This window comes from Anolis carolinensis, chromosome 2 (assembly GCF_035594765.1).
Source record: "Anolis carolinensis isolate JA03-04 chromosome 2, rAnoCar3.1.pri, whole genome shotgun sequence".
Lineage (NCBI taxonomy): Eukaryota > Metazoa > Chordata > Lepidosauria > Squamata > Dactyloidae > Anolis > Anolis carolinensis.
Window position 1 is genome coordinate 121,970,920 of NC_085842.1, and position 25,903 is coordinate 121,996,822.

At 41.0% G+C, this 25,903-nt stretch overlaps 1 protein-coding gene across 17 annotated transcripts in view; it reads right to left on the reverse strand.

The window, feature by feature from the left end:
* The window catches only part of tenm2 (teneurin transmembrane protein 2), a 1,150,537-nt gene that overhangs the window by 399,970 nt on the left and 724,664 nt on the right, over positions 1–25,903 (reverse strand). For 14 of the 17 annotated variants that reach the window (XM_062973906.1, XM_062973900.1, XM_062973903.1 and 11 more), the window contains one exon: positions 3,034–3,243. The exons of the other annotated variants lie outside the window; for them this stretch is intronic. In XM_062973906.1, coding sequence (XP_062829976.1) covers positions 3,034–3,243 — 210 coding nt within the window. The remainder of the gene's footprint in view (positions 1–3,033; positions 3,244–25,903) is intronic. 17 annotated transcript variants of the gene reach the window in all.

Below are 25,903 nucleotides of genomic sequence, written 5' to 3' on the forward strand. Positions count from 1 at the left end.
GGAGGTCTGTAGTATACACCCACGACTAGATCTTTTTGAGTCCCGGTTCCCTTGATTCTTATCCAGATGCTTTCAAGCTGGTTTCCTGGACTACAGTCTTGCATTTCTTCTGCAACATAACTGTTTTTGACATATAAAGCTACTCCCCCTCCTCTCCCCTTGGTTATATTTCTGTGAAAGAGGTTATTGCCCTCAATGGCTACATTTCAGTGATGGGAGTCATCCCACCAGGTTTCAGTTATGCCTATGACGTCATACGTGGTGCTGTGCTAAAAGTTGGAGTTCGTCTTGCTTATTTCCCATGCTCTGTGCATTAGTGTAAAGACATGTAAGCCCTGTGACCTTCCCCTGAGCTGTTTATTTGGGATTCTTGTGCTCTCGGTACTTGGTCCTTGCTGTGTTTGTGCAGCCCTCTGTTTAGCCTTTTGGCAGTTCCCTGTGGTCGTGGGTAATATAGTGTTTGCCAGGCTGTTGTTCCCCTCCCCCAGTGGGTCTAATTTAAAGTGCGCCTGTTGAGGTTTGTGAGTCTGTGTGCAAAAAGATGTTTTCCTACTTGTGTGAGATGCACCCCATCACTTGCCAGTAGGCCATCCTCCTGGAAGAGTAGGCCATTGTCGAGGAAGCCAAAATGCTCCTCTTGACACCATTTTCTGAGCCAGTTATTGACCTGTACTATTTTTCTGGCCCTTGTAGAGCCGTGTCCTACAATGGGGAGGAGGGATGAAAAGATCACATGTACATTATACAGTTTTAGCTTTCTTCTGAGGGCTCGAAAAGCACTTGTGATCTTTTGAAAAGTATGCCTAGCGGTATCATTGGTCCCTACATGAATCAACATAAGGGGGGAGGGTGATGGGGCTTTAGGAGCCTGCTGAGCCTCTGAGTTATATGGTGTATTTCTGCCCCAGGAGGCAGCATATTTCTCGAGCCATCCCATCCGGTCTGGAAATGATGGCTTCCGTTCCTCTGAGGAGGGAGTCACCTACTATCAAGACGTGTTTCCTTTGAGGATTGACAGGGTCCCTTTTGTGCAAGACAGTGTGTATGTCCCCTGAAGAGCGTTCCTGTTGAAGTGAATCATGTAGGTGTAAAGTGTTGTCCTCCTCCTCAACATCCCCAGTGCATTCATTAATGACAATCCATTGAGATGCATCCGAGAGCTCATCACCCTTTCCAAGGGTGCTCCTGTTGCGCCTGGTCTACGATTACCTTAACTACCACCAATTCCTCAATACTTTATTTCCCATACCACCATACTTCGCCACATCAACAAGTGGCCGGGCACAGCTAGTAAAACATAAACTGTTGCTCTTGTTAATTAATTTATTCCAAGGAAGTCCCAAAGTAAAAAATAAAAAAAAACAAACTCAAAAACTGTTTCAGAAACTCTGATATTTTTATAGAATCGGGAAGAAATAGTTTATTCTTGCATATGGGCACAAAATAAGTGGAAATTTACATCTGTACATGAGCATACATTATCATTTGTTATGGAGAACAAATTGGGGTGGGTCATGGATGTTGTGCAAACACTCTTAGTATGACTATCTGGCAGGTACAGATAATTTTGTTTTGCAAATCTTTTATTTCTTTGATATTTTGTTGCTTATGCATTGTGACTTATTTTAATCACTTGAGAATTTTATGAAAGGTGACATACCAATGTCCATTTTTCTTTCCCATATTAAAAAACAAAGCATAACTGTAGACCTGCAAATTGTTGGGGAGGCAGAATATTAAAATGACCACAGCTTTCCCCAGGAGAAAAGGACTACAGCGATTATTGCTCTTTAGATAAAGATGAGCATGACAGATTTATACACACAAATCTTTCTCCATCACTTATAAATCCAAAACTCAGATTCCTCTATTGAAAATGGTTGATAGGAGATTCGGAACATTTCTTCACACAGCATGTAGAATATTTTCAATTTGCTTTGCAACTGAAACTTGGGAAATTGAAATGATTGTGTATACCTCTGAGTACAACTTGTCATGGCTTCCCCATGGGATTCCCAGATAAACCTAATTTGCCAGTGCCTGAAAGAAACTGCTGGCCAACAAAGTAAATGAGGAATGACCCAGCCTGCAAATCAGGCTGCAAGTGGAAAACCGTACCGTTCCAAACATCTGTTAATTCATGTCACAGAGTCAGCACTCTTTCCTAAACATGATACGATCTTACTTTAAATTTAGGAGCCTCCGGTGGCCAAGGGGATAAAAGCCTCGTGACTTGAAGGTTGGGTTGCTGACCTGAAGGCTGCCAGGTTCGAATCCCACCCGGGGACAGCACGGATGAGCTCCCTCTATCAGCTCCAGCTCCATGTGGGGACATGAGAGAAGCCTCCCACAAGGATGGTAAAAACATCAAAAAACATCCGGGCGTCCCCTGGGCAACGTCCTTGCAGACGGCCAATTCTCTCACTCCAGAAGCAACTCCGGTTGCTCCTGACACGGAAAAAAAAACTTTAAATTTACACACCATAGAACATACATACATTCTCTCTCTCTCTCTCTCTCGTGTGTGTGTGTGTGTGTGTGTGTGTGTGTGAAGTCTGTTTCAGCGAACATCACCGATACATAGACAGAAAAGTTAGGATTAGTTGTGGTATGGGAATAGTAAAAAACACAATAATAGGACCAGCTTAATATTTTGCATTTAAAAAGCCAAAGTATTATTCTATAAAAATGCAAAGCAGTGCAATACCTCTTGGATATATTTCGACTACAAATACATGAGGATTTTCATCAAATAATGAAATGCATTCATGGTTGCAATTTTGTACAGATAACTACTAATTGAAAAGAAATACTCTAAAATAAAACCTATGAATTAAACATCATACAAATATTTAATTTCTCATATTAGTAATCTAAATAAAAATTTAAAAAATCTCAGTAAATAACAGTGACAAAGGTATGCCCATTTCCCATCATGTTCTGTTCAAGCCATGGCTTTAATGACAATTGGATTTAGTCCATTTGAAGTAAGAATTCTATATATCAAATGCTACATGTATAACATTTCCTTACCACTGCTGGAAGTCTGTTGTGGCCCTGAGCATGCTCTTAGCAGGTATGAATTTGGGGAGAACTCCTCATCAGGGTTGGTATCCATGATTTGATGGGAAGTATTGCTGTCTAGCAAGGGCATCTGGCAGCTAACTGGTGGTGGATTATGGGAACTGGGCAGCTGAGCAGATGGAAGAAGGCTAGACGAGGATGTAGGTGGAATGGGACGACCTGGGAAAGAGGACAGAGGGGTCAAAGTTCAGCAATGAATGTAATGAAACAAACCACAAATAGCAACATTGAAATTGTTTGTCAGAACATATGATTACACCTGGGGCTGAATCAAAATACCTGTTATCAACTGGTACTGACTCTCCCCTTTGCATCATATTCAAGACATTATGATTAGCAATGTTGACAAGGCATTTCAAGAGAGGAGGTGAGATTCTCCTGATAATGTCTTTGCAGCATCATCCTGTTATCAAGATATATCTTGATGGGTCTGATGCTTGATGAATGAAGATAAGAAGTTAGTTGTAACAGAATAAGATTTTTTTTTTAAAAAAAATCACAATTATTTTCCTTACAATAGCTATTTATTAATGGAAGAAGTACCTATATTTACCCTATATACCCACGTATAAGTCAAGAAATTTTAGTCAAAAAATCAGCCCCTCAAACCTGGATTGATTTATACATGGAGCAATGGGAGCACTCTACCTTAACTGTTATCAAAAGAGGAACCACCCCCTCCCTGAGTAGAGTGGAGAACCTAAAAGAAGAATGAACTTTCTCCACCAGGGTACTGCTTCTGGCCTTCCTGAATGCCTGGGATAGAAAATATGGTGGCAGCAGCTAGGGACAGCTGATCCCTAAGTAGTATTGATGCTTTCCTCTCTCCATGGAATGACTCTTATCCATAGGTCATATCAAAATCGATAATTTTGGCCCAACCGCAACTTATACATGAGGTCAAATTATACTTGAGTATATATGGTAAATACTATGTTTGAAATGACTGTTCAATCTCTTCTACAATCATGAGTTGAGTTAGCATCAGTATTACGTTCAAGGAGAATTATAGAACCAGATGTACATCAAAACACAGGTCATATTTGGAAGGGTTTTGTATGTAAACTGTTATCAGTCCTGAAAAACAACCATTCTGTCCTCCATTGACTAGTGGTCTGATAAACCATGGTTTGTGGATGTTGTACAGAAAAAAGTATATGAACCTCAGAGAATCTGACTGATATATAAAACCTCATTAAGTAAAACAAAGGAAACATCTAAAATAATCAGTCTGCTTCAACATAAGAGGACAGGAAATATGGTGAAAACTTTCATTTTGAAATGTAGGTCTATTGTCAGGCCAAAAGGTAATAATCTGGGTTAAAATTGGATCTAGAAACTACTTGATAGACTATGAAGATGAACAAAGATAAAGATAGCAATATTCTCTGGAGCACATAATTCTGCATCAGTTGCATCTTCCCCTTCATGTTCAAGTCCAGTGTCTTGCAGAGCACTTTGCAGTAACCACAACAGGATTTCACTGAAGCATGAATTATGTAGCAGGATACAGAATAGGGGTGTATATCTTTGAGTTTTTAATTTTTACAGGCAAGCACAAACAACTTCTGCAATATTCTTCCTGCTGGATGGATACATTGAGACTTCTGTGCAATTCCCAATCACAGTTTGTGCTTCAGGAAGTATCTTTAGGAAAATACACTTTCCCCCACGTGAAAAAATACATTTTTCTGCACAGAATTAAATATATTTTGCATTCTCCCCAAAGCTGCTTGCATTGGGGAGAATTGTTCTTTGTAAAAGAACAATACAATTAAAAACAAATAAATATTAAGATGGAATTATGTTATTAACACTATTTTTAAAAAATCATATCTGAGTAAAAGAGTGAAATTAAATTTTACAAAAGAAAAAGCACCCTAAAAGAGTTCTGTTAAAATAACGAAGTACCAGGTAGTTCCTTCTTGAAATGTTTTATGTTTTAAAAGCCTTTTTGAATAAAAAGCCTTTAGCTTGCAGATGGAAGGACAATAGGAAATGGGTCATTCTGGCCTTCCTAGGAAAGGGGTTCTAAAGTTTAAGAGTTCACTGAGAAGGCCTCTTGGTACATGACTACTAAGAGAAGGCTGAGAAGGCCTCTTGGCATATGACTACTACTACTTGGATGCCAATTTTGTTACAGCTCCAATTGAGGTACCTAGTGCATCTGTCGAGTCAACTTTGATGGATTCGTTTCAGCTTGTTCGGCCTGATGACGTGGACAAGATCCTTGGAGCGATGAGACCAACCACATGTGCTCTAGACCCTTGTCCTACTTGGCTTATAAAGCTTGCCGGGGGGGGGGGGGGTCTATTGGTTTTTGAGGATTATCAATACCTCATTGGAACAAGGGCAATTTCCATCTAGCCTGAAACAGGCAACTATTAGACCGATTCTAAAAAAGGCATCCCTTGATTCCTCGATTCTATATAACTACCGACCAATTTCAAACCTTCCATTTTTAGGCAAGGTTCTAGAGCGAGTGGTGGCCTCTCAACTCCAGGGATTCTTGGATGACACCGATTATCTTGACCCATTCCAGTCTGGCTTCAGGCTTGGTCATGGCACTGAGACGGCTTTGGTCACCTTGGTGGATGACCTCCGCAGAGAACTTGACAGGGGGAGTGTGTCCCTGTTGGTTCTCCTGGACATCTCAGCGGCTTTCGATACCATCGACCATGGTATCCTTCTGGGGCGGCTCTCGGGAATGGGCCTTGGGGGCACTGCTCTACAGTGGCTCCAGTCCTTCCTGGAGGGTCGCACCCAGATGGTGAAGCTGGGGGACACCTGCTCGGACCCCTGGCCTTTGACCTGTGGGGTCCCGCAAGGTTCTATTCTTTCCCCCATGCTTTTTAACATCTACATGAAACCGCTGGGCGAGGTCATCCAGGGTTTTGAAGTTCGGTGCCATCTCTATGCAGATGACACTCAACTCCACTACTCCTTTCCACCTACTTCCAAGGAAGCCCCTCGGATCCTAGACCAGTGCCTGGCTGCTGTAATGGGTTGGATGAGGGCCAACAAGCTGAAGCTCAATCCTGACAAGACAGAGGTCCTCCAGGCCAGTCGTAAGGCCGATCGGGGCTTAGGGTGGCTACCTGTGCTTGATGGGGTCACACTCCCCCTGAAGGCACAGGTCTGCAGCTTGGGGGTCCTCCTGGACTCATCGCTGTCACTTGATGCTCAGGTGTCGGCGGTGGCCGGGAGGGCCTTTGCACAGCTAAAGCTAGTGCGCCAATTGCGACCGTACCTCAGGAAGTCTGACTTGGCCATGGTGGTCCATGCTCTGGTTACCTCAAGGATGGATTACTGTAATGCACTCTACGTGGGGCTGCCCTTGAAGACGGTCCGGAAATTGCAGTTGGTACAACGGTCGGCAGCCAGATTACTAACTGGAGCTGCTTATAGGGAGAGGTCAACCCCCCTGTTTAAGCAGCTCCACTGGCTGCCGATTATATTCTGGGCCCAATTTAAGGTGCAGGTTATTACCTATAAAGCTCTAAACGGTTCGGGACCTGCCTATCTTCATGATCGCGTCGTCCCCTATGAACCCACCCAGTCGCCGAGATCTTCCAGGGAGGCCCTTCTCTCGCTTCCGCCCTCCTCACAACTGCGTTTCGTGGGGACGAGAGATAGGGCCTTCTCGGCCGTGGCCCCCCGACTCTGGAACTCCCTCCCCAGGGAGATAAGGTTGGCTACCTCTCTACCTTCCTTCAGGAAACAACTGAAATCTTGGATGTTTCAGCAGGCCTTCGGAGATACAGTCATTAATTAATCAGCCCCAGAGGGTTTTTAATAATCTATCCTGTATTTATTACGGTCTTACCATTTATGTGTTTTTAATGTATTTTTTTTATCCTGTATTGTTGTTTTAATTGATATATTGTATTACTGTTTTATCTATTTCATATTGTGATTGTATTATGTTGCTTATATTTTGTCCTTATGTTGTTTGGGCCTCTGCCTCATGTAAGCCGCCCCGAGTCCCCACGGGAAGATGGTGGTGGGGTATAAATAAAGTATTATTATTATTATTATTATTATTATTATTATTATTATTATTATTATTATTATTAAGATCCTCTAAAAGAACTCCCAGAAACGTCTATTGCATAGCATTGTATAACATCTTCTGGCTTTCAGAACACCCTTGATTGTTTCCTGCCACTACATATGGGGGCAAGCAAACTGAGAGTCTCAGGAGAGGGTAATCCTCCTGGACTATTTGGAGGTAAAATGTAAAAGTGGCTTCTCATCAGGATCAGAGATTTGACCACACTTCACTTCACTGGATTTTCCTGATACTGTAGAAGTATTTTAATTTTTCTATTTTAATATTAAAATATTCTTCCCACCTCTAGTCACGGTGACTATGTAGTAGGTTAACCATCAGAAATCGTATGTTTCTTAGCTGGGGATTGGACTGGATAGCCCATGAGGTCTCTTCCAACTCTATGATTCTATTTGGTCAGTTCTAGTATATTCGGTGCTCTGTATCCACAGATTCTGCATCCATGGATTCAGCCATCCATGACTTGAAACAATCCCCCTCTCCCCCCAAAAACCTAAACACAACCCTTAATTGTGACTTTTATATAAGGGACACCATTCTATTACACTATTGTATATAATGAAACTGGAGCACCCACAGATTTTAGGATCCATAGGGGTGAGAATCTTGTAATCAACTCCCATCAGAAATCGAGGCCCATTGTATAGTTCTTATGTTTTAGTCACTCACCTAGTTATGTCATGTCATTGCAATTAGAGTTCCTAATAACTGAATATCAATTACATTTTTTCTAATCTAATCTAAATTACATGTTACCAGTGATAATGTGTTTTTGTTTTTATTGTTATTAAAATTAAATGCCATGTAGTGGACAGATTTTTATGCATTCTGTCTGTGCTGAAATTTTGTATGTGAAATAAAAGTGAAAAAAACAAGCTTTCTTATTAAAAATGGAGGGATTTTCAAGTGATTTCTATGAAAGCCTTAAGGCACAATTTAGCCACTACCCTCTTGCACTTTTTCTAGCTCACATTTCCTACAAATAAAAAAGTTTGCCTGGAGTAGAGAATCATAACAATTTCTAGAAAAGTTGAAGCTGAAAAAAATCCTTGCTTTCCTCTTTTGGGAGGTGATGAGAAGAAATTTTGGGAAAGATTTGTGACTTTCAAAGAAATGACTACATTTATAACTTATAGAAATCCTATGTTATTTTGTATATTTCTTGAATGTATACCTATGAAAGCCTCAATCCATGCAATAAAATTTCGACAGAAATTTTTGAGAGGCAGCAAGTAATATATCTTTGTTTCTGCAATCTGATAAATAGAAAAAATAATAAATTCAAATCAAAATTTTTATAATAATAAAAAAAATATTTGCATAGAAATTGACACAATCTTACATACTTGGATAGAAATTTTGACTCAGTACTAAATATACCTAACAGTGGTAATATCACAAATAATTAGTCTTCCTACCATGAAAATTGTAACATCTACTGAAAATAAATGTACGTGTTGTATCTCAGCATCCTATATGTCTTATGCACACAGAGGAATTTTGTATGTTAAGTCTAAAAATTGTCCTAATACCGTGTGTTTGCATGTAGGACATTATTTGAATTTAGACATCCACAGTGCCTAAAATTTGTCTACAGAATATTTTTGCTGATTCCAAAAGAGGAAATATTTCATCCAAGTTTTCCCTCCCTAATTTTCCCTTAAATTCACTTTTTCACATTGGAAAAATGTTCTTGGGAGATGGAAAAATGTTTCTCCAAAAATATTTTTTTGTTTTTCCCTACACACTCCCCTTGGGAAAGAGATAGTGACAATAACCTAGATCAACATCCCTGGATACTTTTTTCCCTTATATTTTCTTCCCACAGATGAAACCCATCAATATTTTGGTTAATGAGCCATGTATGGAATGAACAACCTAGAAGAAGGGCCACAATGACTGTCAACAGAATCCTCTGCTGACGGTTGCTCTTCCTTATCCCACTATGAAAATTTTCTTATTTACTGACAAGAGGAAATCTAGCAGAATGGAAGAATGTTTTCTGCAGCTTTCTCTAAGTAAGTTCTTTTCTCCTTTGTAAGGCGGAGGAGAATTGAGGGGTGGGGGAAACAAGAAAATGTTGTAGACAGGAGGATGGAATTAATCCGGTTTGACTCATGCCTAGTTTGACCAGAAGATGGACCTGATTTGTTTTAGGACTGACTTAGGTGAGAGGACGCTGCTCTTTGAGATCTCTGGCTTTTCTGATACTTGCCTCATCATTAAGAACAATCAAAGATATGAATACAAAGAATAGCAAGAGGAAAAACTCTCTCAACAACCACAGAAAATTAGCTGTTAAAACAAACTAGTACCTAAAGTTCATATTGTCCAAGCAACCATCAGGTCTAACTCTTTTCAATTTTTTATACTACACCAGCTCAAAGGAGAATGAAATGAAAGCAGCCACTAGTCAAGAGCAAACTCATACTTGCAAATTCCAATCCAACCTAGACATTGTGCTATTAAATGTGTTTATTTTTGTCACAGCAATTACCATTGAAAATAAATACTCACAAATGTTATTGCTTTGGACTTTCACATGTTCCATTATGGAAAATCAGTAGACCTACTTGCTGAGAGAAATGAGAAAATGGGGGGAGAACCCTGGTTATACGCAGCTCACCATGCATGCTCTTATTGCTCAGACATCCAGGAAAGAAAACAACTTCCTGACTCCTGGAGAGCAAATAGAGCAGGATAATATGCAAGTTAGCTTCTTCAGGCCTACATGAGAGTCAATTCCCATGACCACTTCTGATGTGCTAAAGTCACTATGAGGCAATGTTTACATTTTCACATCATAGGTTTTCAGTGATAGCTCTCTCCAGTCATAAAAAGAAAGGTTATTGCATCTTGAAAGCTAATCGTGAATTTTGGAAGGTAGTTAACCTACAATTTTTATGATTTTCTTTATCTCTGTGGCCTAGAATATTCCATAAGGCTAAAAACATTTACTGAAAAAACTGGTTGAAATTACCCTGTTAAATTAGTGAACATGCAGCTGTAGTATCATACAGAAATTACAAGAGGCAAAAGTTCTAGGAGCAAGAAATCAGAATTTCCCGATGTGCCCCAACACCCTATTTGAGTATAAAAAAAGATGGTTAGACATAACACGCATCCTCTTCTTAAGCACCATGAAGACTCTGCTTTGTGCCTAGTTCTTTTCTCTCTATGTCTATGTTTTCAGTCTTCCTTCTTTTATGACATTCCTCCTTTCTGGAGTTTATATGGCTGCATAGGGGGAATGCCTCTATTGTCCATACACCCTAGGAGTTCAACCCATGCCTCACCCTGGCTCAGTTGGAGCTTTTAATGACAGCCAAAAATGACAACTATCCCTTCTCTCACAGAAACTAAACAGATTAGTTCCCCAAATATCTGATCATTCTATGATACTTCAGTAGTTCGCATAGGCAGGGTTCTCTACCATAAGCATAATACAATGCAGAATTCCGATTTCGAAGTCTAGTGAGGTAAGAAATGAAATGCCCTTGCTGTAAGTGAGCTTATACATTCTGCTTATTACATCAAGACACAATATAATTTATCAGATGGAGCTCTCACCTGATGTCCCCAAATGTTAGAAAATATGTTTGAGAGACCTATGTTTGAGATGATCTATTCTGTGACAGCATTATAGCCATGGAACACAGCCAACAAAATATATCCATTGCCAATTAACACTATTATCATTTAATACAAAACTACTTTTATCTTAAATCATAATAATGTCATAATTCCCTAACCACCATAGCCAGTGGCTGGGGAAATCTGGGAACAGTAGTCCAAAAATAAGTTTCTAAGCTCCCAAGAAACTAGGCACCAAATAAACAGTGATTTGTTGTCACAAGGTTTTAGCAAATGATATGAGACAGTTTATTTGCATATTTATCTGTCATTGTTCATTGCTTGTTATATTGCTCCTTGGTATGACATGTGTTGAGTATAAAATGCACCACCAGATTTAAATATGTTGTTACAATCCAACTTCTTCCTCCATGCATTGACTATATCCCTATTTTGCTAGGAATAAATAATAAAGCAAATTAAATTAGCTAATGTAAAATATAATATATTTTTCAAAAAAATGATAATTATTGAATGTCACTAGAAGTCACAAAATGCAAAGATCTGATAACACTTCAGTAAATTATTATTTTAAAAATTCTGACAATTGCCAAAAGTAGAAAGGGAATGACCATTGTGAATGGCTACTTTTATGTTCTTCTTCCTTAGATTCAACACAAGTTGCCTCAGGGACCACTCTGGGAGAAAAAAGCAATATAAAATAGGAAAAAATGAATTATCCTCTGCCAATACAACCAGACATGACAACCAAATCAGCAGGCACTTCCTTACTAAATCAGCAAAAAAAAAAAAAAAAGTCCAAGAATATTTGACTCTTTCTTGCTAGGCAAGCAATTGGCCACCTGTTGTTCCAGTTATATGACAAAGAATCAGCAAGAAACCTATTATTGTGGAAAATAATAGCTTCAAGAACATGAAGACTTACTTAAAAGGCCACATACATTGTACTGATCTTTTTTTTTTCATTGGCACCAAATGGCCATCTAATGGATTCTGGTGAGTTTGAAAATGCTCATTGAAGAACTCCACTGTACTCAAAAGTGACACTATGGGGTAATTATGCACACTCTGACAGTTAAATAACCTTATGGTTAACCTAACCACATTTGTTTGTATATTTATTTTTTTTCAAATCATTAGCACAGTAGAAGAATCTTCATCCAAAATATTCACAAGGAACTTTTGCATTGCAGAGTAGCCCAGTAAGTAGAAAAACCTAAAAGATTGTGCGTACAGCCCTTCCTAAGAAAATGTAAAAGGAAGTCAGCAATATAAACAGAAAGCCACATTTAAATACATCTTAGCTCTCATTCTAATGAATGTCAAAATCTCCTTCCATATGATTCCATAAAGGGGACAGTGAACACACTCTGGCTTCTATTCAAAGACAGCCTAATTGAAGCATCTATGTTGTCAGCAATATTAATGCCATTTTAAAAGTGGAAATTTTGTTAAATATGTCAGAAAGGGAAAAGAGGGATGGCAATGCAGAACAGAATAATGCAAATTATGCAGGTGGTGGAAGTATTTTAAAGTAACCTACAATGTCTTAGAGCACATCAATAGACCTTTTGTCAGAAAGTGGTTCTGTGGCAGCTCAACCTGCACTGTGAGACAGGTTCCTCTGACAAAGGAGAAGCCAAAGTCAGTCTTTAGAGCCAGAGGGGCTTTGACTAGCCGAAGGCTTCAGTTCATCTGCTAATCATTTGGCAGGTGGCATGAGCAGTGCACAGAGATCAGACTGGTTGTCCCTCTGCCTGTCTACAGTGTAGGTGGCACAGGAAAAAGGGCACCTGAATCCTGCTGATTACTGTGCAATTAAGATGCTGTTTCTAAATGAAGCACAGCTCAGACACATAGGAAAGCACTGGCATGTCTACATTCCCATATCTTAAAGATGGAATTATGACAGTGATAGGGATGAAAGGATAATAGAGAGGTCTATCTGTGTCTATTCATGGGGGCCTTGGTATTTGCTGGAGCTTGGTTCTAGGACACACACAGACACACATGATATCAAAATCCACAGATGTTAAAGCCCTATTATATATGATGATGAAGTAGTAAAATGGTGTCCCTTATATAAAATGGCAAAATCAAGGTTTGGAATTTAAAAAAAAAACAATTCAAGATTTGAATGGTGGAATCCATGAATACAGAAAGTCAACTTCATTTTGCTTTTGGGACTAGAAGTACCATTCCTCTGAATATCAAGGGACAGAAGCAGGAATGTGTTGTTGCAGGGCTGTAATTCCTCCTTGTGTGATTTCTGGGTAGTCCATATGAGAAGAGGAGTGGGCAAGCCTTTTGGGTGATTCAGGTCAGTTTGTCTTAGGTTTTGATATAGGCTATTTATGTATATGTAATACTGTTTACTGAGAATATCCTACATTGTCTTGCTAGCTAACTTATATAAATCATATTTTAATGCAGGAAAAAATCTTCCTTTATTCTAGTGTCCTCTAAAATGCTCTCATTTGGGGAAAAAAAAGAAATACTTCAAAGTGAACATGTTCAAACCAATCTCCAAGAACCTTGTGGGATTAGTTTATATTGATTCTCATAGGAAAAGTTGGGCTAAGGTATTTTATTCCCAGAAGCAGAGCATCCAATGGTGCTCCCTATCACTCATTCAAATTCAAATTAAACAGTACCCAAAGTCAGTAAAGTCACTATTGCACATGAAGCAGAACATTCCACAACGACCTGCTGCTGGTAACTAAAAAGCAAATAATTACCATTTTATTTTCATTTCATGATGTCCAATATCTGCTTCTTGAGGAGGTTGTTTTATTGTGTATAATGATAGGGTTGGTCTTGTTTATAGTTTTTTTAAAAAATCAAAACAAATTCACGGAAATGGATAAGATAGCCAATTTCAACAGTCTGGGATCATAAATACCAATTAAAAGACTTCTTAGAAAGCATCAGAATATGCAAAAATTCAGACTCGAGTCATTAGCACGGATTTCAGACAAACAAAGATGCAAGGAATGAGAGTCAGATTATCCGAAGTTGAAGTCAGGAGTCCCTGAGTAATAAACTGAGAAGCAGCAACGTCAGGTTCCATGACAAAACGAACAGGCCTTAGACTGAAACTAGATAACAATGTTGCCTGATGTAAAATGTCACAATGTTGAGGTCTTTATATTTTGAGATCTCAGTTGGTGATTGATTATTGATCATTTCTCAGCTAATTTCTGAGACCTGTGATACTCTGCCTACTCTTTTATATCCTCCAGAACAGTGGATATTTTTAACCCCTCTGTACCTTGCTCAGATAATAATACTTTAAAATAAATTATAAAAAATAAACTGGTAAAAATGGAAAAGGCACGTAAAAAGACAGAACAGAAAAAGAAAAGGAAAAGAAGAAAAAGGAAGGAAAGAAAGATAAAGAGAAAAAATGAATTAACTTCCAATCTTCTCCGTGCAGGCATGTAGCTGGGTGTGTGTGTGTGTGTGTGAGGGACTTCAGCCCCTCCCCCCAAAATTCTCAGGGTGGTCCGTGAGAAGGCCTTACTGGTATTATTTAAACTGTTACGTTTATTCATATCATGATCCGATCACCATGTTTAATATATCCCATATGCATGGGGGTATTGGGATAACAATAGAAAAAGTTTGCTAGGGTTGATCCTCTCTCATTCAGACTCAGCCCCCCCCCCCCCCCCGATAGGTATTCCTCTTTGTTGTGTTCTCTAATTTTACTTTATCACTATTACCTCTTAATGTCTCGCCCTCTAAGAGGTTTTTAATCTCCTTTTAATCTCCTGTTGTCATGTGTATTTTACTGATTTTCTTCACGTTTAGTTAAGATAAATTGTCGTTTTAATTATCTGCATTTAATTTATTATGTATTTGTATTTTCACTGTCTATTGTATGGCATCAAATGGCAGGCAGCATCCTGTTTCATGTCCTGAGGGCTATTGTGTTGCCTTGTGCTATGACCTTAAACTTCCCACATCTAGTAACAGTAAGTTCCAGGAGGAGCTCCTGATGCTCTTTTCTACCAGAGAATGGATAGGGAGGAAATTCAGACCATGGAATCTGGCTGTTCTCAAATCCTGTACTCCATCTGTACCCCCCCCCCCCCAATATACACAAGTAAGGTGACACAAACTGCTTCTCCATTTGAATCCTCCCCCCTTCTTTCTCCATTAACAAGCAATATACTAGAGCTTTACAGGTCTAATATATTGCTAGGAAATGGAAAACATGGAATTGCTAAGATGTCAGCCACAGTGTAAATTGCAGTGTTCTTGGACTATTACAATTTCAAAATAGTATAGACAGCAGAAGTATATTTGAATAACCTACATATATGAATGGAGCAAAATCCTACAACTCATAGAATCATAGAATCATAGAATAGTAGAGTTGGAAGAGACCACATGGGCCATCTAGTCCAACCCCCTGCTAAGAAGCAGGAAATCATATTCAAAGCACCCCCGACAGATGGCCATCCAGCCTCTGCTTAAAAGCCTCCAAGGAAGGAGCCTCCACCACGGCCCCGGGGAGAGAGTTCCACTGTCGAACAGCTCTCACAGTGAGGAAGTTCTTCCTGATGTTCAGGTGGAATCTCCTTTCCTGTAGTTTGAAGCCATTGTTCCGTGTCCTAGTCTGCAGGGCAGCAGAAAACAAGCTTGCTCCCTCCTCCCTATGACTTCCCCTCACATATTTGTACATGGTGATCATGTCTCCTCTCAGCCTTCTCTTCTGCAGGCTAAACATGCCCAGCTCTTTAAGCCGCTCCTCATAGGGCTTGTTCTCCAGACCCTTAATCATTTTAGTCGCCCTCCTCTGGACGCTTTCCAGCTTGTCAACATCTCCCTTCAACTGTGGTGCCCAAAATTGGACACAGTATTCCAGGTGTGGTCTGACCAAGGCAGAATAGAGGGGGAGCATAACTTCCCTGGATCTAGACACTATTCCCCTATTGATGCAGGCCAGAATCCCATTGGCTTTTTTAGCAGCCGCATCACATTGTTGGCTCATGTTTAACTTGTTGTCCACGAGGACTCCAAGGTCTTTTTCGCACACACTGCTGTCAAGCCAGGTGTCCCCCATTCTGTATCTTTGATTTCCATTTTTTCTGCCGAAGTGAAGTATCTTGCATTTGTCCCTGTTGAACTTCATTTTGTTAGTTTTGGCCCATCTCTCTAGTCTGTCAAGATCGTTTTGAATTCTGCTCCTGTCTTCTGGAGTGTTAGCTATCCCTCCCAGTTTTGTGTCGTCTGCAAACTTGATGATCGTGCCTTCTAACCCTTCGTCTAAGTCGTTAATAAAGATGTTGAACAGAACCGGGCCCAGGACAGAGCCCTGCGGCACTCCACTTGTCACTTCTTTCCATGATGAAGACGACGCATTGGTGAGCACCCTTTGGATTCGTTCGCTTAGCCAATTACAGATCCACCTAACCGTAGTTTTGTCTAGCCCACATTTTACTAGTTTGTTTGCCAGAAGGTCGTGGGGGACTTTGTCGAAGGCCTTACTGAAATCCAGGTACGCTACATCCACAGCATTCCCTGTATCGACCCAACTCGTAACTCTATCGAAAAAAGAGATCAGATTAGTCTGGCATGACTTGTTTTTGGTAAATCCGTGTTGACTATTAGCAATGACCGCATTTGTTTCTAAGTGTTCGCAGACCACTTCCTTAATGATCTTTTCCAGAATTTTGCCTGGTATTGATGTGAGGCTGACCGGACGGTAATTGTTTGGGTCGTTCTTTTTTCCCTTCTTGAAGATAGGGACCACATTCGCCCTCCTCCAATCTGCTGGGACTTCTCCCGTTCTCCAAGAACTCTCGAAGATAATTGCCAGTGGTTCTGAAATAACTTCCGCTAGTTCCTTCAGTACTCTTGGGTGTAGCTGATCTGGCCCTGGGGACTTGAATTCGTTTAGAGAGGCCAAGTGTTCCTGGACAACTTGTTTCCCTATTTGGGGTTGGATTTCCCCCAATCCTTCGTCCATTCCGTGTTGCTGAGGTTGAAGATGGCTTTCTTTTTCTGAGAAGACCGAGGCAAAGAAGGCATTAAGTAGTTCTGCCTTTTCCCTGTCCCCTGTCGCCATCACCCCATCTTCTCCTTGCAATGGCCCTATCGCCTCCTTTTTCTTCCTTTTTCTACCAACGTAAACAAAAAAGCCTTTTTTGTTGTTTTTTATGTCCCTGGCAAGCCTGAGCTCATTTTGCGCTTTAGCCTTGTGAACCTTTTCCCTACAGGTGTTGGCTATACGTTTGAATTCTTCTTTGGTGATTTCTCCCCTTTTCCACTTCTTGTGCATGTCACTTTTGAGCTTTAGCTCAGTTAGAAGTTCTTTGGACATCCATTCTGGCTTCTTTGCACTTGTCTTATTTTTCTTCTTTGTTGGCACTGTTTGCATTTGCGCCTTGAGTATTTCACTTTTGAAAAACTCCCATCCATCCTTAACTCCCTTGTTTTTTAATATCGGCATCCATGGAATGCCGCTCAGTAATTCCTTCATTTTTTGGAAGTCAGCTCTCTTAAAGTCCAGAATGCGTGTTTGACTTGTCTTAGTTTCAGCATTCCTTTGTATTGCAAACTGCAGGAGCACATGGTCACTTGCCCCTAAGGATCCAACCACTTCAACTGTATTGATCAGGTCTTCCACATTTGTTAAGATTAGATCAAGAGTTGCTGATCCCCTTGTTGCCTCTTCTACCTTCTGGACCATAAAATTATCTGCAAGGCAAGTGAGGAATTTGTTGGACTTTGTACTCTTGGCTGAGTTTGTTTTCCAGCAGATATCGGGATAATTGAAATCGCCCATGACTACTATATCTCTTCTTTGTGCCTGTTTGGTCAGCTGTTGACAGAAGGCTTCATCAAGTCCTTCATCCTGACTCGGAGGTCTGTAGTAGACACCCACGACAAGATCTTTTTGAGTCCCGGTTCCCTTGATTCTTATCCAGATGCTTTCAAGCTGGTTTCCCGGATTACAGTCTTGCATTTCTTCTGCAACGTAACTGTTTTTGACATATAAAGCTACTCCCCCTCCTCTCCCCTTTGTTCTATTTCTGTGAAAGAGGTTATAGCCCTCAATGGTTAAATTCCAGTGATGGGAGTCATCCCACCAGGTTTCAGTGATGCCTATGACATCGTATGTGTGGTGCTGTGCTAGGAGTTGGAGTTCGTCTTGCTTATTTCCCATGCTCTGAGCATTAGTGTAAAGACATGTAAGCCCCTGTGACCTCCCCTCGAACTGTTTATTTGGGATTATTGTGCTCTCTGTACTTGGTCCTTGCTGTGTTTGTGCAGCCCTCCGTTTAGCCTTTCGGCGGTTCCCTGTGGTCGTGGGTAATATAGTGTTCGCCAGGCTGTTGTTCCCCTCCCCTAGTGGATCTAGTTTAAAGTGCGCCTGATGAGGTTTGTGAGTCTGTGTGCAAAAAGATGTTTTCCTACTTGTGTGAGATGCACCCCATCGCTTGCCAGTAGTCCATCCTCTTGGAAGAGTAGACCATGGTCAAGGAAGCCAAAATGCTCCTCTTGACACCATTTTCTGAGCCAGTTATTGACCTGTACTATTTTTCCAGCCCTTGTAGAGCCGTGTCCTACAACAGGGAGGAGGGATGAAAAGATCACATGTACATTATACAGTTTTAGCTTTGTTCCCAGAGCTCGAAAATCATTTGTGATCTTTTGAAAAGTATGCCTAGCGGTGTCATTGGTACCTACATGAATCAACATAAGGTGGGGAGGGTGATGGGGCTTTAGGAGCCTGCTGAGCCTCTGAGTGATATGGTGTATTTTTGCCCCCGGGAGGCAGCATGTTTCTCGAGCCATCCCATCCGGTCTGGAAATGATGGCTTCCGTTCCTCTAAGGAGGGAGTCACCTACTACCAAGACCTGTTTCCTTTGAGGATTGACAGGGTCCCTTTTGTGCAAGACAGTGTGTATGTCCCCTGAAGAGTGTTCCTGTTGAAGTGAATCATGTAGGTGTAAAGTGTTGTCCTCCTCCTCAACATCCCCAGTGCATTCATCAATGACAATCCATTGAGATACATCCGAGAGCCCATTACTCTCCCAAGGATGTTCCTGTTGCTCCTGGTCTATGATTGGGGATGGAGCATTTGCATGATTACATAAGTGTGACTGTGGTGATGCACTGTCCCCGTCAGGGCTATCCCCTGCGCATTGATCCAGGGTGGTCCACTGAGTGGTATCTAAGAAACTGTGGTCCTCCACAAGATGTGTTTCCTGATTGTATGTTAATGATGTAAGAATTTCAAATCTGTTGTGTAAATGCAGCTGAGCAGAGGAGTTCTGCGGAGGCTGCCTGGTCCTGCGTCTCCTTCTATGGGTGACCTCCTTCCAAGCCTGAGGGTTGTCTACCTTTGAGTTGATCTCCCCATAAGGTTCCTGATCATGGTCTTGGTGATGTTGGTGTGATGCAGGCTGCTGATCTACAGCAGTGTGTTGTGCAGTGTCCAAGAAGAGCTCGAGTGCCTGAATGTCCTTAAGGGTCTTAATACGGTGCTCGAGCTGTTGGATCCTCTGCTCCATCAGAGTCATCTGTTTGCATTTGGAGCAGATGTAGTTGTCTAGTTTTTGTGTGAAAAAGTGGAACATGCCACAGCTGGTGCATGTGATGGGAATGTTTTGCTTTTGTTGCATCTCTTGGTGAGCGTGGTGGCCAAGTGGACTACGAATGGCTATACCAAAGAAATTCTGCTATCTAATGTGCTAACTAGGTGTGATGTAAGGCATCTGTGAATAGGACCTATACTCTCATTGGACTTTGTCTTTTAAGTTCTAAATATAGTCAATTCTCAATTTAGATCAAAGATTGAAATCCTACCACAAATCTGGTACTAGACTCACTAGGTTGAATTGCAATAGTCATTTGAGGCATGGAATTTGAGCCATGAAAAAAGCACTGTGATTGAATGAAAAAACTATTTTATATTTTCAATCCAAATGTGGGAAGAGAAGAATAAAATGACAAAATACCATGCTCGAGGTCTCTCATGTCAGGTCTTGCTCAGCCTTAATACAGTTATTCTCCCAAAGGAGAATAAGGCCCTCTTATTTTATTTTATTTTAAGCTAGCTGGCATTGCCCCTCCTGACGTGCGATGGGAAGTTGCTGCTAATAGACTAGAGAGATGGGCCGAAACTAACAAAATGAAGTTCAACAGGGACAAATGCAAGATACTTCACTTCGGCAGAAAAAATGGAATGCAAAGATACAGAATGGGGGACGCCTGGCTAGACAGCAGTACATGTGAAAAAGATCTTGGAGTCCTCGTGGACAACAAGTTAAACATGAGCCAGCAATGTGATGCGGCTGCTAAGAAAGTCAACGGGATTTTGGCCTGCATTAATAGGGGTATAGCGTCTAGATCCAGGGAAGTCATGCTCCCCCTCTATTCTGCCTTGGTCAGACCACACCTGGAATACTGCATCCAATTCTGGGCACCACAGTTGAAGGGAGATGTTGACAAGCTGGAAAGCGTCCAGAGGAGGGCAACTAAAATGATCAAGGGTCTGGAGAACAAGCCCTATGAGGAGAGGCTTAAAGAACTGGGCATGTTTAGCCTGCAGAAGAGAAGGCTGAGAGGAGACATGATAGCCATGTACAAATATGTGAGGGGAAGTCATAGGGAGGAGGGAGCAAGCTTGTTTTCTGCTGCCCCGCAGACTAGGACACAGAACAATGGCTTCAAACTACAGGAAAGGAGATTCTACCTGAACATCAGGAAGAACTTCCTCACTGTGAGGGCTGTTCGGCAGTGGAATTCTCTCTCTCGGACTGTGGTGGAGGCTCCTTCTTTGGAGGCTTTTAAACAGAGGCTGGATGACCGTCTGTCAGGGGTGCTTTGAATGCGATTTCCTGCTTCTTGGCAGGGGGTTGGACTGGATGGCCCATGAGGTCTCTTCCAACTCTACTATTCTATGATTCTATGTGAGAGAAATAAGGTCAAACATTGTGAAAGCCACCCACTGCATGACTATCAGCCTCCTCCCACCAGACTCAAATCAAGGAAGGGCTTCATGAGAACCACCACTCCTCTTGATGTTCCCCCAACAACAGCAAGGGTGTCCCTCTGGGCAGCTAAACCAGGCAATCCCAACTGGATGGCCCCCCATGAGGGTCTGCCTCCAGGGGCAAACCAAGAATGGGCAATTTGGAAGTCCCTAAACAGACTGAGAAGTGGAGTGGGCAGATCAAAAGACAACCTGGTAAGATGGCACTACCTGGAGGAATCTTCCACCTTGTGTGACTGTGGAGCTGAACAAACAACTCATATGTATGCTTGCCCACAATGCCCTGCCTCATGCATGGAGGAGGAGTTGTTTAAAGCTACGGACAATGCGATTGCTGTTGCCCGCTTTTGGTCCAAAATTATTTAGCTGTTTGTCATTCCTTTATTTGATCACTTTTAAACTTATTTATTATGCAGTGCTTTTGACACGAAATGAATAAAATTTTATTTTCAAAAGAATGGGAAGCACAGCTACATATCTTGAGACAATGACTCTTTTTTTCAAAAAGAGACATTAAGTCACAGATATCTAAAACTAAATATGCAGCAGTAAATATGAGCTTTCTCACTTGGTGTCTCACTTATTTCTTTTAACTGTAACAAATTATTGTTTTCCAGCTATGAAGATATCATTAAGCATATGCCAAGTAATCAGCTTGCAACCGTAATGGCTTCAAAAAGGGAAAGGATTTTCTAATCTTATTCAGTGATGTTTTTTCCCAAGATAGCAACAGATTTTGTAAAATGAAGGTTATATCTTCTCATTATAGAATCTAATCTCCCAAAAAGATATTCAGCAGTTGCAAAACTTCACATCTTTTAGTTGCAAATTATTCTTATTATTTATCCTTCTTTAACTAAAATAAGAAAAATTATTCAACAAGACAAGAATATAATGGCTTTGACTATAGAGTTTGTGAAATTCACATTTTGAGAAATTTTGTATGGTGTTCAAATTGCTGAAAAATTGACTCCCAAAAGTCAATTCCATGTTAGTAGTCTAATATACATATTTGGTTTTTTAAAAATCACTACTTAATGTTCTTATGGTAAATTTCAAGAATCCATTGTTATAATGGCAAATATTGATTTTTTTTTAATTTTGACAATAAAACACAAGTGGCTTTGCTTGTTCTTCTACCACACCTCTTTAAAGGCAACAGATATCCTATAACCAGAGAATGTATGACCCTGAAGATATTCCTGTATATCATCCTTTACCATTAGCTCGCTAGAGTTGATAGGGCCCAAAGAGATGTTTACCATCTTGGAGGTTGGGTCACATGTAGTGAAAGCTAGGGAATATCAGAATATCTGGTACATTTTTGGTGAGTAATGTTGCCACAAAGGCATGTCCATACTTGCCAACATTTTCAACATAACAATATTTGATCATATCAAATTCTGAGTAGTTTCCCTTTCTTGTCCTACACTGAGTATTCTTCAATCAACACTTGCCTTGCATATAACAAGGTTTTAGTTTTATTTCTGAAAAACAGACTCATATTCAAACAGCACGAAACATATGACATGGATTACCATTTGTCATAACTGTGACAGTAATGAAAATGCATATATGTTGTGCATCTATGAGTTTTACAGGTAAAACAAGAACAAAGACAGAAAAGACATTATGCACAGTTTCCAGCATCTCTTGAATTTCAAGAACAGCCCTCCTCAGCTTTCCTCGTCTCATTAACTCAAGGAAAAATAAATGATGGGTAGGAATCTCATTGGATGAAGGCTGCAGAAAAGATTCTGTACCCTATATTCCTCTTGATATTGCGGAGGGCAAAACAGGGCTTTAGGGATGGAAAACCATCTATCAGTTTTGCTTCTTCCTTCTTTTTTTGGACCTCAAGTTCTAAATTCATTTATATTCTCAGCAAGAGCTGAAGTAATGGGATGCAATAGGCCTACATTGATTGATTGGTGGGTCACCCCATCTTTCTCTAGGCACCAAAGAAGCTTACAATATTTTTATCTGACAGTAGCATTTTAGCCAATGTTCTTTTTATCCCCAGTATGGGAATGGGAAATTTTAGTAATTTTTTCACATGAAATTAAACTTACATTCTCCTCCCAAGTTGTCAAAGTTAATAATCAGAGGTGTGCCTTCCAGGAATTTGGAAACAGGGAACATCATCCTGTTCAAACCTGCTAAACAGCTGCTAGAGATGAGCCTCTTGCATAACAAAATGATACAGCAATTCTAATTCAGCACTAAGATGTTTAATTACAAAGGGTTTCAGTTGAGTTCTCAAAGCCCTGACTGTGACTGGATACTATCAAGTTGCTTTATTCATCATTCTTTTTTTTCTTAAAAATGTCACTTTGCCTGCAAAACCTGGTATATAGTACAAACTCCATGAGATACATTCCTGAATTTACCATGGAAAGGGGAAATGGTTAATAACAGCAAACCCTATGAAATGAATGTGAGTAGGTGAATTTGCATGTACCAGTACTGTGGGTATGAGGGTTGTACTGTACTTTTATAAAAGACTAGCTGTGCCCGGCCACGCGTTGCTGTGGCAAAGTATGGTGGTATGGGAAATAAAGTATTGAGGAATTGGTGGTAGTTAAGGTCAAGGGTAAAGGTTTTCCCCTGACATTAAGTCCAGTCATGTCTGACTCTAGGGGTGGGTGCTTATCTCCATTTCTAAGCCGAAGTGCTGGCATTGTCTGTAGACATCTCCAAGGTCATATGGCCACTGGCATGACTGCATGGGGCGCTGTTACCTTCCCGCCGGAGCAGTACCTATTGATCTACTCACATTTGCATGTTTATAGAATCATAGAATCATAGAATAGTGGAGTTGGAAGAGACCTCATGGGCCATCCAGTCCAACCCCCTGCCAAGAAGCAGGAAATCGCATTCAAAGCACCCCCGACAGATGGCCATCCAGCCTCTGCTTAAAAGCCTCCAAGGAAGGAGCCTCCACCACAGTCCGGGGGAGAGAGTTCCACTGTCGAACAGCTCTCACAGTGGTGAAGTTCTTCCTAATGTTCAGGTGGAATCTCCTTTCCTGTAGTTTGAAGCCATTGTTCCATGTCCTAGTCTGCAGGGCAGCAGAAAACAAGCTTGCTCCCTCCTCTCTATGACTTCCCTTCACGTATTTGTACATGGCTATCATGCCTCCTCTCAACCTTCTCTTCTGCAGGCTAAACATGCCAAGCTCTTTAAGCCGCTCCTCATAGGGCTTGTTCTCCAGACCCTTCATCATTTTAGTCGCCCTCCTCTGGACGCTTTCCAGCTTGTCAACATCTCCCTTCTTCTGCGGTGCCCAAAACTGGACACAGTATTCTAGGTGTGGTCTGACCAAGGCAGAATAGAGTGGGAGCATGACTTCCCTGGATCTAGACGCTATATCCCTATTTATGCAGGCCAGAATCCCGTTGGCTTTTTTAGCTGAACTTCTGGGTTGGCAGAAGCTGGGGCTAACAGTGGGGGCTCACTCCGCTCCCCCAATTCGAACCTGCGACCTTTTGGTCCGCAAGTTCAGCGGCTCAGTGCTTTAACATGCTGCGCCCCCAGATGATATTATTTCCTAAAGCTTGTTAATATACAATATTTCTAATTGTTCCTTTTTTTTCTGTTGGAGGCAAGTATGAATGCTGCAATTAGCCAAAATGATTAGCATGTAATGGTCTTTCAGCTTTAAACCCTGGCTGCTTCCTCCCTGGAGGAATTTTTTGTTGGGAGGTGTTAGCTGGCCCTTATTGCTTTTTGTCTGGAATTCCCTTATTTTCAGAGTGTTGTTCTTTGCGATATTTTATGTGCTTCTTGTGCCCTGGTGGCGAAGTGCGTTAAAGCACTGAGCTGGAGACCGAAAGGTCCCAGGTTCAAATCCCGGGAGTGGCGTGAGCGGCCGCTGTTAGCTCCAGCTCCTGCCAACCTAGCAGTTCGAAAACATGCCAATGTGAGTAATCAATAGGTACCACTCCGCTGGGAAGGTAACGGCGTTCCATGCAGTCATGCCGGCCACATGACCTTGGAGGTGTCTACAGACAACGCCAGCTCTTCGGCTTAGAAATGGAGATGAGCACCAACCCCCAGAGTCAGACATGACTGGACTTAACGTCAGGGGAAACCTTTACCCTTTCTATGTGCTTCTACTGTTTGTGTAGATGAAGACGTACCCATATGCATTGCTTGAGCTCACACACTCAAATAAAAGGCTGTTACCTTCAGAAAACAGAGGATTTTCCAGACTTTGGTGATGGGAATACTTTGTTGGGAGGTGTTAGCTGGCTCTGACTGTTTTCTGTCTGGAATTCCCCTGTTTTCAGAGTGTTGTTCTTTATTTATTTAATCTTCTGATTTTTAGAAATTGTATTGTTCTGTTTTATTATACCACGGTAATTTTTATATATTCTGATTTTAGTGTTTTTGAATACTTGGAGCCAGATTGTGTTCATTTTCACAGTTCACAGCAACACAATAATAATAATATTAGTAATAATATAATAATAATGACTTCGGTAATACACACTGCTTCTCTCCCTTCTCAGCTTTCTTTCTGGAAGAATCCTTTCTTGGGAGGTGTTAGCTGGCCCTGATTGTTTCCTTTCTGGAATTCCCAATTTCCCTGCTTTCAGAGTGTTGCTCTTTATTTACTGTCCTGGTTTTAGAGATTATATTGTGCTGTATTATTATACCACAGTAATTATTACACATTATATTTATAATCTTACATTATATGTCTAGAACTGGATTATATGAGGCCCCTTCTACACAGCTGTTTAAAATCCACACTGAACTGGATGATATGACAGTGTGGACCCAAGATAATCCAGTTCTAAGCAGATACTGTGGATTATCTGCCTTGGCATTCTGGGTAATATAGCTGTGTGGAAGGGCCTTGAGTCTACATTGCCATATAATCCAGTTCAAATCAGATATTCTATATTTGATAGGCAGTGTGGATCAGGCCTAAGTGCCTGTCCACTGGGCGTCATCTTGGGTGAGGGAGTTACTAGGATACGAAGGGGGCGGGGCCTAAAGGCAGCAGAGGGGAAAAGGGGCTGAGGAAAGGGAAGCCCCGCCCACCATGGCAACATTTTGAGGAAGTTGGATTAGGCTCTGCCCACAGGTACAAGGTCCTCTGGGTAGTGTAGTTGTTTCAGTTCAGGGGTGG